General features: G+C 36.8%; 1 protein-coding gene across 1 annotated transcript in view; it reads left to right on the top strand.

Moving 5' to 3' along the window:
• SLC26A7 (solute carrier family 26 member 7) overlaps positions 1 to 15,017 on the top strand; it is a 112,962-nt gene that overhangs the window by 26,934 nt on the left and 71,011 nt on the right. The window contains exon 4 of the mRNA XM_072803951.1: positions 1,369 to 1,541. Within this exon, the coding sequence (XP_072660052.1) occupies positions 1,369 to 1,541 (173 nt within the window). The remainder of the gene's footprint in view (positions 1 to 1,368; positions 1,542 to 15,017) is intronic.

Below are 15,017 nucleotides of genomic sequence, written 5' to 3'. Positions count from 1 at the left end.
AATTTAGTTACTCAAATATTGAAAACCATTTTTTATGTGATTGATACTTGGAGTAAATGATCTTTTAGGTTTCTTCCAAGCTAGATTCCATAATGCCCTACATCTGCATTACTAAATAGAATGTGAAGTTTCACCGTGATAATAGAGCAAACTGGTTAAAAACCCGGGTTTTAGATGGTTCTAGGTGTATGTCTCCTTTGTTGTTTGCTATTTGCACATCCTTGGACAACATTTTGAAAGCCTATTTACTGCTTTCTGGATAGTGAAATAAAAAAATTCATATGATTGTAGTGAGAATTAGATGAGACGGTTGATGTACTGTGTCTCATTTAGTACTTGTTACATAAGATATAATAAGTAGGTTACTATTATTACAAAAATGATACCTTAATCTTAGTTATTAAGGTTATAATGATAAAAATACTTTTAACTAGAAATATCTGTAGAGGCATTTCTATTTATTTTGTGTACTTAAGGTCTCAGCCTCTAAGTATGTGTCTATTTCTTCAGTGGTCAGTTTGTGTTATTGAATACTCTTCCTGTTTCTAATGTAACAAGTTGCCAGGAGCTTAGTGGCTTGAAACAAGATAAATTTATTATCCTACAGGGGCACCTGGGTGGCTCAGTCGGTTAAGTATCTGCCTTCATTCAAGATCCCGGGGTCCTGGGATCCAGCCCCACGTCAGGCTCCCTGCTAGCAGAGAGTCTGCTTCTCCCTCTTCTTCTGGCCCTCCCTCCGCTCATGTGTTTCTCTCTCTCTCTCTCTCTCAAATAAATGAATAAAATCTTTTAAAAATATTATTATCCTATAGTTTTAAAAGTCAGAAGTCTGAAATGAGTTGTGTAGGTCTAAAAGTGAAGTGAAGAGCTAACAGCTAAACACTGAGCCTAACTGAGGTTTTCACATTTATCATCTCATTTATATTCCCCCAACCCCTTAAAGGTAGATATCATTACCCCTGGTTTATAGATGAGATAATGCATATTCAGAGTAATGTGCTTTAAGTCACATTATTGATAAATAGAGGACTTGCCTACAAGTCTAAGCAGTGATCTTAATTCCTGCCCTGAGGACATTCTCTATGCAAGTCTGTAGAGAGGTGGGAAAGTGTACGGCCTGGGAAGAGCAAGTAGATGAGTGTGGCTGTGTGTTGAAGGAATATGCATTTTGCAGGAAAGTTTCTACTTCTCCCATGGAATAGAGTGAAGGGTGGATGAGTTGGGGGTTCTGAGAAGAGTGGTTCCTATAGATCTATTTGGTTTTACACCATGGATTCAGTTTTAATGGTGGAACCCAACCATTACTATTAAATCAGTTACTAATAGAAGATCTCCCTCCCTCCCCATCCCTCTACCATCCGTTTTTAGGCACCTTCGCCTTGACATCCTTAATATCAGCCAATGCAGTGGAACGGCTTGTCCCACTGAGCAGTGGGAACCTCACCACACGGAGTAACACAAGCACTCTGGGTTTGTCAGACTTCGAGCTGCAAAGGATTGGTGTTGCTGCAGCCGTTTCCTTCTTGGGAGGTGTGATTCAGGTAAGTGGTCCTGAGACTTGGGAATGAAGAAAGGGAGAGTGTGGAAGGAAAGGCAGTTGGTGCTTTGCTTTTATTCATGATCATGTTTTTGTCTCTCTAGACGGCTGAAGGGCAGATGTGTTTTATCTTTATGGAAATACTGTCTACTACATAGAGTAGCTACTCTGTAAGTGCTCACTGAACAAATGAATCAAAATCAAGAAATCAAAGTTACCAGGAAGCAGTTTTTGACGTAAGAACAAGCTTTCTAAAAAAAATGCTCTACAAAATGGAATGGGCTTCTTTATAAGACAATGAGACAAGCTCTTGTGTTCATACAGTGACTGGCTCATCACTGTAGGATGAGGTAGGAGAAGTTCCTACAATGAGAAATGAGAAGAGATGTGACCAGGTTTCCAGGGTCCTTCCCAATTTTCAGAGTTTATGATAATGGCAGCCGATAGCAGTAACAAGTGGCATTTTGTTTGTGCTAGACCAGGTCTCACAGGTGTGAGGTCTTTGGACTCACAGACTTTGCCTCACAGGTGTGAGGTCTTTGGACTCACAGACTTTGCCTCTTTCAATATCAGGCAGCTTTTTTTGAGCTTTTTTTTTTTTGAGTCTGCTCTAGTCTTTCTATCTCTTCAAAATATCAGACTATGTAATAATTAGCTGTTTCTAATAGTTATCAAAATTAGATAATTCAGAAGTGAATATAAAATAAATGTAGGAAAGTACTGACTATTAGACGTGGAATTTGTCTGCTAGCCATTTTGACTTCTTCTGTTTGATGCCGAGCTGTAGGTACATAAACTTCCTGGATGGCTGTTTTCTGGGTTGAGAGAGGCTCTGTTTTACAGTGTAACCTCATTTACAAGGTCGAAGATGGTGTAGAGATCAAGAGGGGAGGAGAATAGTTGATGATTGCCTGGAATTGGAAATTTGGAAGAAAAGATGTGATCTAGCGAGAAGCAAACAGAAATTTTTAGAATTATATTGTGTTCTAGCAATGTAAAAAGTGCAGGAGAATTTAGGATGTAAGACCAGTACTAACCCAGTTCTTTAAAAAATAGACCATCTGAGTGGAGCTTTGCTTCGGAGTCACCAGACCAGAAGGCTGATAGGTATTTTGTGCAGCACTGGCTCCGCTTTCATGATTACAGCAAATTGGTTGCCTTAGTACCCTGTAACCTTCGTTTTATTTTTTTAAACATGGATGATGTCCATGTATTTTGAGACTTGCACAGGCAAGCTTAGTGGCTTCTTCTTCCTCGATTGGCCACTGTGAGACCTGTCATCTGTGCCCACCTCGGAACCCCTCAGCCGTGTGAATTGGTGATTCAAAAATGGGTATGTTGCCGTAGATTTGGTATAGATTTTCCTTAATTTCTGCTCATTTAAAATAAAATAAAAATCTCTCTATTCACATAGCAAAGATAATATCATTACTCCTTCTGGTCCCACTTTTTTCCATTAATATCTCTCTTTGAATTTATTATTTTTACTAGGTTTGAACTTTTATTCTATTAAGCATGAAACAAGTAGTTTAAGGTGCATATGAGTATTTTTAAAAATCCAGGAAAGTAAAAAAATAAAAAATAAAAATAAGAATAAAAATAAAAATCCAGGAAAGTGTAACTAACAATAAGACCCAGCAAACTTTGGCTTAGTCTTACCTTAACCACTTTCCATAGTTTATTTTTTTTCTCCATTGTCCATAGTTTAAAACAATCATCAGGTATTTTGTTATTGTCTAGCATATTTGTAGTAAGAATTTAAATGATAATAAAATATAAAAGTAAAAGCCATGATTCTAACAACATAAAAAATACACGTCTCCTTTCTCGGACGGAAACTCCCTAGAATCATGAGAGTAAAACAGGATATTATTAAAGATAATAAAAATAATTTGGTTTTCATAGACTTTTATTACACGTAAAATCTGATCCAGAGAGTCGCATATTTTGTCTTATAACTTCACAAACATCTGCTTTCCTTTGTCTTTAGCTCTGATCCTGGATCTGTGACCCACGTTTTAGCCAATTTTTGAACAGATGGCTGGACTTTATTTGACCTCCAAACTCATCTGTCCATTGTCAACCAGAACCCTAGGGTCTGTTGGATCTGTTAGAGTCAGCTTTTCGGTCATTTTTCCTTTCCTCCTTCAGATTTGAAATCTACTGAATATGAGGGCAGTCCCAAGAGGTCTGGCTTCTACAAATGCAGAAGGTGTTTGTTTGTTTACCTTGTTTTATTTATTTTAAATTCCAACTGATGGAAATACTTAGGTTAATAAAATTATATTGTTAAGGCATTTGAAACAGTCACATCTAATCTGGTTCACAGACTGTGTATCAGTTGGAAACGCTGTCAGCTGTAAGTAACTGAGAACCCTACTACCAGAGGCTTACCTATACAGACATTTCTTGTATTTTGTGTCACACGAGGTCATGGAAACAGGTTCTTCAATGTCTGCCAACACATTCGATTGATGAACTGATCTGCCATTTTTTTTTTTAATTACATAATAAGGTCTCTGTGAATTAGTGCTTTTCCTTTTTTGCCTTCTCTTCTGGTAGTTCATCAATAACTTTTTTCCCTAAATTGTTGCTTTTATTTATCTAACTTCCTTTCCCATGCAACTGTTTCTCTGCTTCTTTACTTGACTTACATTCCTTAACATTGTTTTAATGATTCTAGTATGCTCTTCTCTTTAATTTTAACGTTTCTATGTTATTTTTAAATTTATTTTTTATTTTTTAAAAGATTTTATTTATTTATTTGAGGGAGAGAGAGAGTGTACTCATGCAAGCATGAACAGTGGGAGGGGTAGAAGGAGAAGCAGGCTTCCTGGTGAGCAGGGAGCCTGATGTGGGGCTTGATCCCAGGACCTGGGGATCACGACCAAAGCGAAAGGCAGACATTTAACCGACTGAGCCACCGAGGTGCCCCTGTCTGATACTATTTTTAGGAGAAACTATGGCATAAACAATGAATTAGAATTAAGATGTATACTTAACAGCAAACTGTTTTCATAACTTAAAATTCTGGTTTTCTTTTGAGAATTGCTTCCTTTTTGCTTTTCTTCCAACTTTCTGTACATCTGTAATATTTTGGTTTGTTTTCTACATAAGATATTATTTGGAACAGAGGGTATTTGAGGTTAATTACAGTACCTTAATCTATTTTCCAGTTTCGTAGCACTTAGCCTAGCACTCTGCACATGGTAGATTTGCAGAAAAGCCGGTGAATTAAAAAAATGAACTATTCAGAATCTGAAAATCAAGAAATAGCAGACATCATGCCAAGTAATAATTTTGTGATTTTAAAAGAGTTGAGTCTGACATTTGTTGACTTAATTACTATAGCAAGAGGAGACTCTGAAAACAGGTACATCAGAGAACTGTCCTTCTCCCCAGCCCACCCCCTTTCTGCTGTATTCTCGCCCACTTCCTATGGATAACCTGTCTCATTCATTTCTGGTTTATACTTTTGCAAAATGAGTTTTTTCTTATTTACCTTTCTTTCTTACGTGAAAGGTAGCATTCTTTTGTATTTGATTTTCTTCACTTAACAGATCGTTGCTTTATTTTGATACTCTTTTATTATCTTTTTATAGGTTTATTAGCCATTTACTGCTTTCCTATGAATTTTATGTTCTTATCCTTTGCCCATCTTTCTATTGGATCATTAATTTTCTCCATATGGATCAGTATGAACTCTTTGAATATTAAAGAAGTTAATCCTTCATGTGTCATGTATTATAAGCACTTTTCTTTCTGTTTCTTTTTTTTTTTTAATTTTATCTTTGGAAGGTTTTTTTTGTTGATTTGTTTTTGTGGGCTTTTTCTTGCTGCATGGAAATTCCAGGGTATATCCTGGGAATCATTCCATGTTAGCTCCTAGAAATGCCCCTCATGATTTTTTATTGCTGCATTGTGCTTGATTGTGCGGATATATGCCATTGTTTATTCAACACATCTATATTTTGGCATTTGATTCCAGCATTTTGTATTTGTTAACAATGTTGCCATGCATATGCATATGTATTTTCATATTGGTGGTGGTGTCTGTTCAAGGTGAATTCCTAGAATGGAGTTACTGGATCAAAAGCTCAATGCACAATTACCATATGGTTTCACTCATATGTGGAATATAAGAAATAGTGAAAGAGACTATATGGCAAAGGAGGGAAACTGAGTGGGGAAAAATTAGAGAGGAAGACAAACCATAAGGGACTCCTAACTCTGGGAAACAAAGGGCTGCAGAAGGGGAGGTTGGGGGGAAACAGGGTAACTGGGTGATGGGCACTAAGGAGGGCACTTGATGGGATGAGCACTGGGTGTTACACTATATGTTGGCAAATTGAATTTAAATAAAATATTGTTTAAAAAGGTCAATGCATATATAGTTTTGTTAGATATCTTTAAATTCCTGTCCAAAACAGTTGTAGCAGTTTGCATTCCTACAGAAATACATGAGAGCACTCTCAGCCTCACCAACAGAATGTGTTGTCAGACTTCTAAGTTCTAATCAATCAGATAAGAAATCATATTCAAGGGTAATTTTGGATTTTTTAAATTATGAGTAATGTCAAGTTATAACATCTTGAATATAGTTAAGGCCGTTTTGTATTCATTTTGTGAATTATATTTTGTATCATATATTTTGCTAATTTTTTTCTCTGAAGGTTTTGGTCTTTTTCCCTCAAATTTTAAGAGTTCTTTATATATTATGGATATTAGCCCTTATATATATTATCCTTATATATATGGATATATCTGTGATATATGCTGCAAGTGTTTTAGTCTAATTGGCATGCAATTTATTTTACCATGCAGTTGAAAAAATTTATGTAGTCAGATTTATTAACCATTTTTTAAATTGCCCCTGGACTTTGTCAATGTTAGGAAGCTTTCCCTTGGCACTAAGTGTACAGAGGAATTCATCATATTTTTAAAAATTTATTAAATTATTTTCTATATGAAGTTTTTAAAAATCTTTTCTTTCCTGATCAGTATGGAGTTTATTCTTATGTGTGGTAGGAGATAAGAATCTAATTGTATTTTTTTTCCAAGTGGCCGCCTAGTTGCCCAGCAACATTAATTAAAAATTTTACCTTTGCTTCTGTGATTTATCATGCCACCTTACCATTTCCATATTTATTTAGATCAGTTCTATTCTATTCTATTCTATTCTATTCTATTCTATTCTATTCTATTCTACTGGTCTATAGATGTATTCTTGTGGCAGTTTTACTTATGCAGACTTGTAGTATGGTTTAATCTGGTAGGATTAGTCTGTCTTTCTAGGTTTTATGTCTTAGTGTATTTCTGCCTATTCCTACATGTTTGTTTTTTCTTCTGAACTTTAGCATCAACTTGTCTAGCTCCATTTAAAAGAATTTGTTGATGTTTTTATTGGGATTTGTTGATATTTTTATCGGGATTTCATTGGGATTGTGTTAAATTTATTTATTTATTTATTTATTTATTTATTTATTTATTTATTTTCAATTGACATCTTTATGACATGGAATTATCTTATCCAAGAACAGGTGACTTTGTTTTTGTTCAAGTTTACTTTTGTTAGACTTTCAAGTCTTTCAGGAGTGTTTCCTCATGCACATTCTGCACATTTATTCCTAAGTATTTAATCATCTTTGTTGCTATTATACATGGCTTTCTTCACCATTATATCCTCTGGCTAGTTATTGTTTCTGTCTATAAAAGCTATTGATTTTTTCCCACTCATTTATTTATTTAACAAATGTATCTGTTAAGATGCTGTCAGCTGGAGAAAATATATATACACAAAAGTGGCTTAAAAATGGAGTTCAGTGTTTCATATAACAAGAATTCTGGTGGTAGTGGAGCTCCCGGTTGGTTAATTCAGTAACTATGATTTCCTCAATAGCCTATGTTTTTTATTTCTTCCTGCTATGCTACCCTGGGCTGGTTACTTTTCTTCCAGGGTGACCCCTCGCTTCATGACTGCTTGGTTTCAAAATGCTGCACAATTGCCAGGCACCATGTCCTCAAAAATCACATGGAGACAGAAAAATGGCAGTTTCTCCTTGTACGTGTCTTTATCGGGAATAAAAACTTAACCAGAAAGTCCCTGGTGGATTCCTCCTGCTTGGAAGTATCACATGGCCATTCTTTTTATTTATTTATTTATTTATTTATTTATTTATTTATTTATTTATTTATGATAAACATAGAGAAAGAGAGAGAGAGAGAGGCAGAGACACAAGAGGAGGGAGAAGCAGGCTCAATGCCGGGAGCCCGACCTGGGACTCGATCCCGCGACTCCAGGATCATGGCCTGGGCCAAAGGCAGGCACCAAATCGCTGAGCCACCCAGGGATCACATGGTCATTCTTAAAAGAATTGCCAATGAGTTGGGGAAGGATATCACCATACTTGTCTTAGACTAATTAAAATTCACCTCTGGGATGTAGAAAGAAACTCCTTCCTTGAATATCTCACAAAAAGAAAAGTGAACAAAATTGGGATTCTGCTAGTGATAAAAATTGTGATAGTTGCTAGAAAGATTCAACATCAGTGCCAGACCTGAAATAATTTTTGGACCTCTGCTCTAGCCAGCTATCTGCTAGACATAGGGAATATAGGAGGGGGAGGATGGGCTTAGGTCTCTTTTCATAGGAGATATAGTCTAGTGGGGAGAGGGGTGACTGAACATGTCATTATCAAGAAAAAATAATATTACTTTTGGATGAGGAGAGTGAATAAGCAAGCTCTAATATTGTGTACATGTATATATGGAGTGCTTGGGTCTGTTCATTATATATCTTGACACCTTATTGAGGTCTTTTTTGTTTTTTTTTTACTAGTTAAGTAAGTTATTATTTATTGATTTTCTAGTACTTTCTAGAGGTATTTTTACTTCTTTACAAATTAATATAACTCGTGATTCCTCTTGTTCAATTGCATTAGATGGTACCTCTGCTATAATGATAAATAATAGTGGAAACAGTAGGGTTTGGTTTTTTGTTTTTTTTTTCCGCCTTTTCTCTAATTTGCTCAAAATGTCATTAAATCTCCATTAAGATGCTAGACTTGAGAATAGAATGTATATATTTTACCATGTTAATAAATTATTTATCGTTTTATATATTTATGTATTTAATAGAAATCAGAAAAAGTGTTGAATATTGCTCCAGGCTTTTTCAGCATCTATAGAGATAATCATATGATTTTTTTCCCTCTGGAATCTATTATGTTTATGTTATATTAATGGGTTTCCTAACATTGAACTGACCAAATAATTCCCAATTGATCATGGTGTATTTTATTCTTAATGTGGTTTTGGATTCTGTTTATTAATTTTTTAAAGATATTATTTATTTATTTATTTATTTGTTTATTTATTTGAGAGAGATAGAGAGCGCACAAACAGTAGGAAAGGCAGAGGGAGAAGGAGAAGCAGCCTCCCCACTGAGTGTGGAACTGGATGTGGGGTGGGGCACCCTGGGAGGGAGTTCCATGCGGGGCTCCCTCCCAGGACCCTAAGATTATGACCTGAGCCAAAAGCAGATATGTTACTGACTGAGCCACCCAGGCTCCGTTTATTAATTTTTTATCTAGTACTTTAGCATCATTTTTCTTCCGTGCTAGTGGATTGTAGTTTCCTTTTTTGTGCTCTCTGCATCAGGTCTAGTTATCCATGTTTTACTTTCTTCTCAACCTTTTTTTCCTAGTGTTCTTAAGCGCTTCTAGAGGATCTAGGACTAGAAGGGTTTGTGGAATCCTCCCTTTAAAAATCTCCCATTGAAGTGATCCGTTTCCTGGTGCTCTTTTCTTTTCTCTTTCTTTCTTTCTTTTCTTTCTTTCTTTCTTTCTTTCTTTCTTTCTTTCTTTCTTTCTTTCTCTTTCTTTCTTTCTTTCTTTCTTTCTTTCTTTCTTTCTTTCTCTTTCTTTCTTTTCTTCTTTCTTTCTTCTTTCTTTCTCCTTTCTTTTTCTTTAAGATTTTATTTATTTATGACAGAGAGAGCACAAGCTGGGGGAGGGACAGAGGGAGAGGGAGAAGCAGACACCCTGCTGAGCAGGGAGCCTGCCATGGGGCTCGATCCCATGACCCTGAGATCATGACCTGAGCCAGAGGAGGTCACTTAACCGACTGACCACCCCCCAGACACCCCTGGTGATAATTTCTTGATAATGTTCTCTGTTTCTTATGAAGCTGTCAGTTGCAGCACTCTGTCTCCAGTATGGTCAAATTTGGTAATCTGTATTTCCCTAGAATATTATCCTTTTTATTTAGCTTTTCAAATTTATTTATATTTAGGTCTTTGATTTCTTATGATTTTTAAAGTTTCTTGTTTTAAAGTTTTCTGCTTTGACATTTTTTAGTTTTATATTTGTACTTTACTCTTTTTTTCTTGATCAAGTTAGCTAGTAGTTGGTCTATTTTAATTATTTTTTAAAAACTAGGATTTTGAAGCAGTATGTCTACTTTTTTCTATTGCTACCTCTGCTTTTATTTCCTTTTGCTATCTTTTTAGTTTAGTTGTTCTTTTTCTAGTTTTTGAGTTGGGAATTCAATCATTTATTATAATTTAAAAATTTTTACTGATAAATACATTTAGTGAATTTAGTGAATTTTCCCATGCTCATTGCTTGAAATGTTTTCTATACATTCTGATAATGTTTAACTGTCAATACATTTTAGAAATTCAGCTCTTTTGGGGTGTCTGGGTGGCTTAGTTGGTTAAGCATCTGCCTCTGGCCAGGTCACGATCCCAGGGTACTGGGATCAAGCCCCACATCAGGCTCCCGGCCCAGCAGAGAGTCTGCTTCTCTCTCCCTCTGCTGCTCCCCCTGCTTGTGTGCTGTCTCCTTCTCTGTCAAATAAATAAATAAAATCTTTAAAAAAATTCAGTACTTTCGGTTTATATTTCCCCTTTCACCCAACAATTATTTAGGAAAAGGTTTTAAATTTCCAAATGAATGGTGCTTTTTGTTTTTCAGTTTTGCCAATAATTCGTTACTGCATTGTGGTCAGAGAGAGCTGTTTGTAATATTTCTACATTTTCTAATTTACTGCTGTTTTTCTTGTAACCTAATATATGATCAATTTTTGTGAATGTTTCATGAGCGCTTGGGGAGAAGAAGGCATAGTCTCTTAGTGTAGAGCTGTAAGTCCTACCTTATTGATTAAGTTATTAAGTTTTCAATATTATTATTTAATTTTTGTCTACTTGGCCTTTCTTGATGCGTTCCTTACTATAGGCTGTTTTCACCAGAATACAGAGACTTGCCTTGTAGCGGTTTGATTACCTTTTAGGTAAACTGTTTATGTGTACATCATAAACATGAATGCATTCACGTATCTCTCATTCATTGTCATTCAGGCAAGGACATGATTCCTGTTTCTCTTCTCCCTTACCATTTTTTTTTATATTGCTAGTATAAAATGCACTTATACAACCACAATAATGTAATGTGATAGGCTTCTATGTTGCAGATTAGATTATGGGCCCTTTAAAAACAGCTTTATTGACGTATAATTACCATACATAAATTCCACATATTTAGAGTGTGCAATTTGATGTTTTGACACATGCAGGAAGCCAGCACCACAGTTAAGATAGTGAAAATATCTGTGACTCCCACAATTTTTTCCTTGACACTTGACTTTCTCTTCACTCCTTTAAGACCTCCCGCCTCCCTTCAACCATCAATCACTGTAGATTAGTTTGCATTTTCTAGTTTCATAAAAACAGTGCCCTTCTGGTTCGACTTTCTCATAGCAACCTGAGGATTTCCAATACAGAGCACAGCAGTTATGCATTTGTCTCCTAGTTCTATTCACTCAGACATGTCACATATAAGCATTTAGCTTTTTTTTTTCTTTTTCCAATGGGGAAATATATGCCCATTGGATGACATGTTATAATGAGTGAATGCTATATTATTTTTTGGTTTGATTTACTTTCCTCTGTGTAACGTTGGTTTTCTAGGTTTTTTTGGTAATGGTTTTGTAACATAGAAAGGACCTCTATGATTAGAACTCAGGCAGTATCTGATTGAAACGGAACTTTCTGGGCTGGGAATCTTTTACTTTCCACTTGTACCATCTATTTCTAAGGTACAGTAAGTGTCTCATTTTGCAAAGAAAGGCTTTCTGCTGGGAGTGATGCAATTTTGTGCTAGTAGTGTTACTTTTCAAAAAAAAATTAAAAAGAAACATTTTCTAGCCAAAAAACAGTAGCAGCCAAGAGAGGAATCGCTTGCTTAGTCAGAGCAATGAGGTGTTAATTTTAAGGCAAAGAGGAGCCCTTTAAAATGCCAATATCAGTAAGCATTTCTGTTGGGGACACAAACACTCAATAAAAGTTAAGTCACTTTTAAAAACCATTGTTCTCTTCTCCCTGTAGCTTTTTATTATTCTCATGTTGGGCATTTTGCCCATTCCTTTTTCCAAGAACTGAGAAGGGTCTGGGACTGTCCCCTGCCCATTTACTGCTGGAAGTTTTCCCAAGCTCTACTTTTCTGAAGCGACTATGGGACAAGGCTTCTGCCCTGGAGGACATGGGGATATACAGCTCCTTTGTTTGAGAGTTGCACAAGCATGGGGTGTTTAGTGGCAGAGTCTTGTACTATTGTCCGGTGCATTCTGGAAACACATAGGTTTATGTCTTCAGGAATGATAGAAACCAACTGCAGACCCAAATGGATTTTCATTTGCTTTTGGTTTTGTACTAAACATTTTGGGGGCATATTAAATAGTGGGATCATGACTATAGGAAAGACTTAAGATACAGACTGGTCTACCCTGCCTATTCAACACATCATATACATACTCCTTCCAGAAAAATCATTGACTTCATTCTTCTTGAAGTGCAGGGGGAACATAATCTAAAATTTTTCTTGATGATGTTTGACTATTTCACAACCGTTATACTCAGGAAGTCATTACTCTATTTAATCTAAATCTTTCTAACTGTATTTGTACCTGGTGAAGCTAAGAAGTAATACACATAAAAGTAGAATTATAACATCCTTAAAATTATAAAAATGAAAATTCTTCAAGTTAAAAATAATGATAATAATATTTAGCATTGTACTATATGCCAAGCTCTGTTCTCATCTTATTGCATATATTTACGCCTTCAATCCCATCAACATTTTATGAAATAAATCATTTTGTTGTTCCCATTATACAGGTGAAGGTACTGAAAGGTAAAGTGACTTATTTAGAATCTCGTCATTAGGAACTAGCCAAGTAGGAGTTGGGCTCCAGTGTACAGTCTCCTAACTGCTATGCTAGCGACGTGGCTTTCTAAGCTCATACTTAGGAAGCAAGGAAAACACCATCCAGTAACTTCTTTTTTTTTTTTAAATAAATTTATTTTTTATTGGTGTTCAATTTGTCAACATACAGAATAACACCCAGTGCTCATCCCGTCAAGTGCCCCCCTCAGTGCCCGCCACCCCGTCACGCGCCCCGCCCCCCCGCCCACCTCCCCTTCCACCACCCCTAGTTCATTTCCCAGAGTTAGGAGTCCCAGCAACTTCTAAGGTCAGGCATTGTGTTGGTTCTTTCTCACGCCTGACCTGCTTACTAGCAGCAGCAGCCTGTCGCCAGGCATGACTTGAGTGGTGGGGCAATGGCTTTGGCTGTACACCTGCCATTCTCCAGGCTCTCAACGTCCTCTTCCCTGTCACTTGCATAGTTCTCAAGGCTCAGCTTAAATATAATCACCTCAGAGAAGCCTTCCCTGATATCTCTGGACATGGTTATATGTGGTTCCTCCCACTTCCTTCGGTAAAACATTGCTCATGACTTACATGATAGCACTTCTCAATCTACAGAAATATTTTCCACATATTTACACCCACCTTTCTAGATGGAATCTCTAGAGTCTCTAGAGCAGAGACTGTTTATAATTCCACTAGCTAGTATTTAATAAATGTAAGTCGAATAACTTGAATAAGAAAAAGGTCAATTAAATGTTAATGGTATCACTATGTGAAGCAGCCAAAATTAAATTGAGATTTTTTTTAACTTTTATTAATGTACCATTCTCTCCCTTTATCCCTGACCAGAAGATAGGGAATGTGTTTATATCTGTTTAAACTGTAAACAGTTCTTAATGAAAAAGGAGTAAGAAAATATATTATAATTTTCTAATTTGGTTATGAATGTTGTCAGAGCTGTCTAGCTGAAATGTGAAGACCTAGTCCGTGAAATCTCCCACCTCTTCCCACTGCCATTCCCCAGCCACCACCCAGTGAAAAATAAAAATACAGCCCAGTGAATTTCTGATACACTTGACAATAAAAATATCAAATGAAAAATAAACTGTGTTTTCTAAGCGTATGTATGATCAATTTGCCTCTGGATAATCCAACACATGGCTCATTTCTCTTCTCCCTTCCTGCCGTGTCCAGTTTAGTTGTTTTGTTTGTTTGTTTTTTGGTCCTTTTTCCTTCAGTTACTCCTCTTATCCTGACCTTTTATCTATTTTTATTTTTTTATTTTTATTTTTTTATGATAGTCGCACACACACAGAGAGAGAGAGAGAGAGAGAGAGAGGCAGAGACACAGGCAGAGAGAGAAGCAGGCTCCATGCACCGGGAGCCTGACATGGAACTCGATCCCGGGTCTCCAGGACCACGCCCTGGGCCAAAGGCAGGCGCTAAACCGCTGCGCCACCCAGGGATCCCTTATCCTGACCTTTTATTTTATTTTATTTTATTTTTATTTTTTATTTTTTTAAAATTTTTATTTATTTACGATAGTCACACAGAGAGAGAGAGGCAGAGACACAGGCAGAGGGAGAAGCAGGCTCCATGCACTGGGAGCCCGACGTGGGATTCGATCCCGGGTCTCCAGGATCACGCCCTGGGCCAAAGGCAGACGCTAAACCGCTGCACCACCCAGGGATCCCTATCCTGACCTTTTAAATAGCCAGTTGTTCCACATGTTATAATCAGGTTAATCCTTCCAAAGCCCAGCTCTGATTTTTGAGCCAGTGTACAATACACTTCTTGGCAAAATTAGGTGTTTAATAAATGTATGGGAAAGTGATGTCACTCACTCCTGCAAAACTATCTTTTCACTACTCTTAAGGTGCTCCACGTTCTGACTTCAAAATGTTTTGCTTTATCTTCTATTACTCCCTTTAGGCTAGTTGTGCTCCTTCTAAACTAGCAGCTCTGCGTCTTCTGAACATATCCCACGCTGTCCTGCTTCATACTCAGATTCTTCCCTCTTTCTGGAACACTTTCTAATAACTTCTCTCGCTTGGATTCCTCCTTAGTGTCATGGTACAAGTTAACCTCTATCCAGCATAATTCTCCCTCTGAAACCTATGGCACGTTTTCTATTCCTCTCTTTTATATGTGCGCACGCTTGTCTTGGTATGGTTTGGACACACGTCATACCTTTGAAGCCCAGCCATCTGAAGCTCCTCGGAGGGTCCCTCTTTACCCCATGCCCATGTGTGCGGCACTCAGGAACTCGTCAC

The sequence above is a fragment of the Canis lupus genome, chromosome 28 (genome assembly GCF_048164855.1).
Source record: "Canis lupus baileyi chromosome 28, mCanLup2.hap1, whole genome shotgun sequence".
In the NCBI taxonomy this organism is placed as follows: Eukaryota; Metazoa; Chordata; class Mammalia; order Carnivora; family Canidae; genus Canis; species Canis lupus.
The sequence above is the reverse complement of the archived record's forward strand: the minus strand, read 5'-3'. Positions and strand labels throughout refer to the sequence as shown.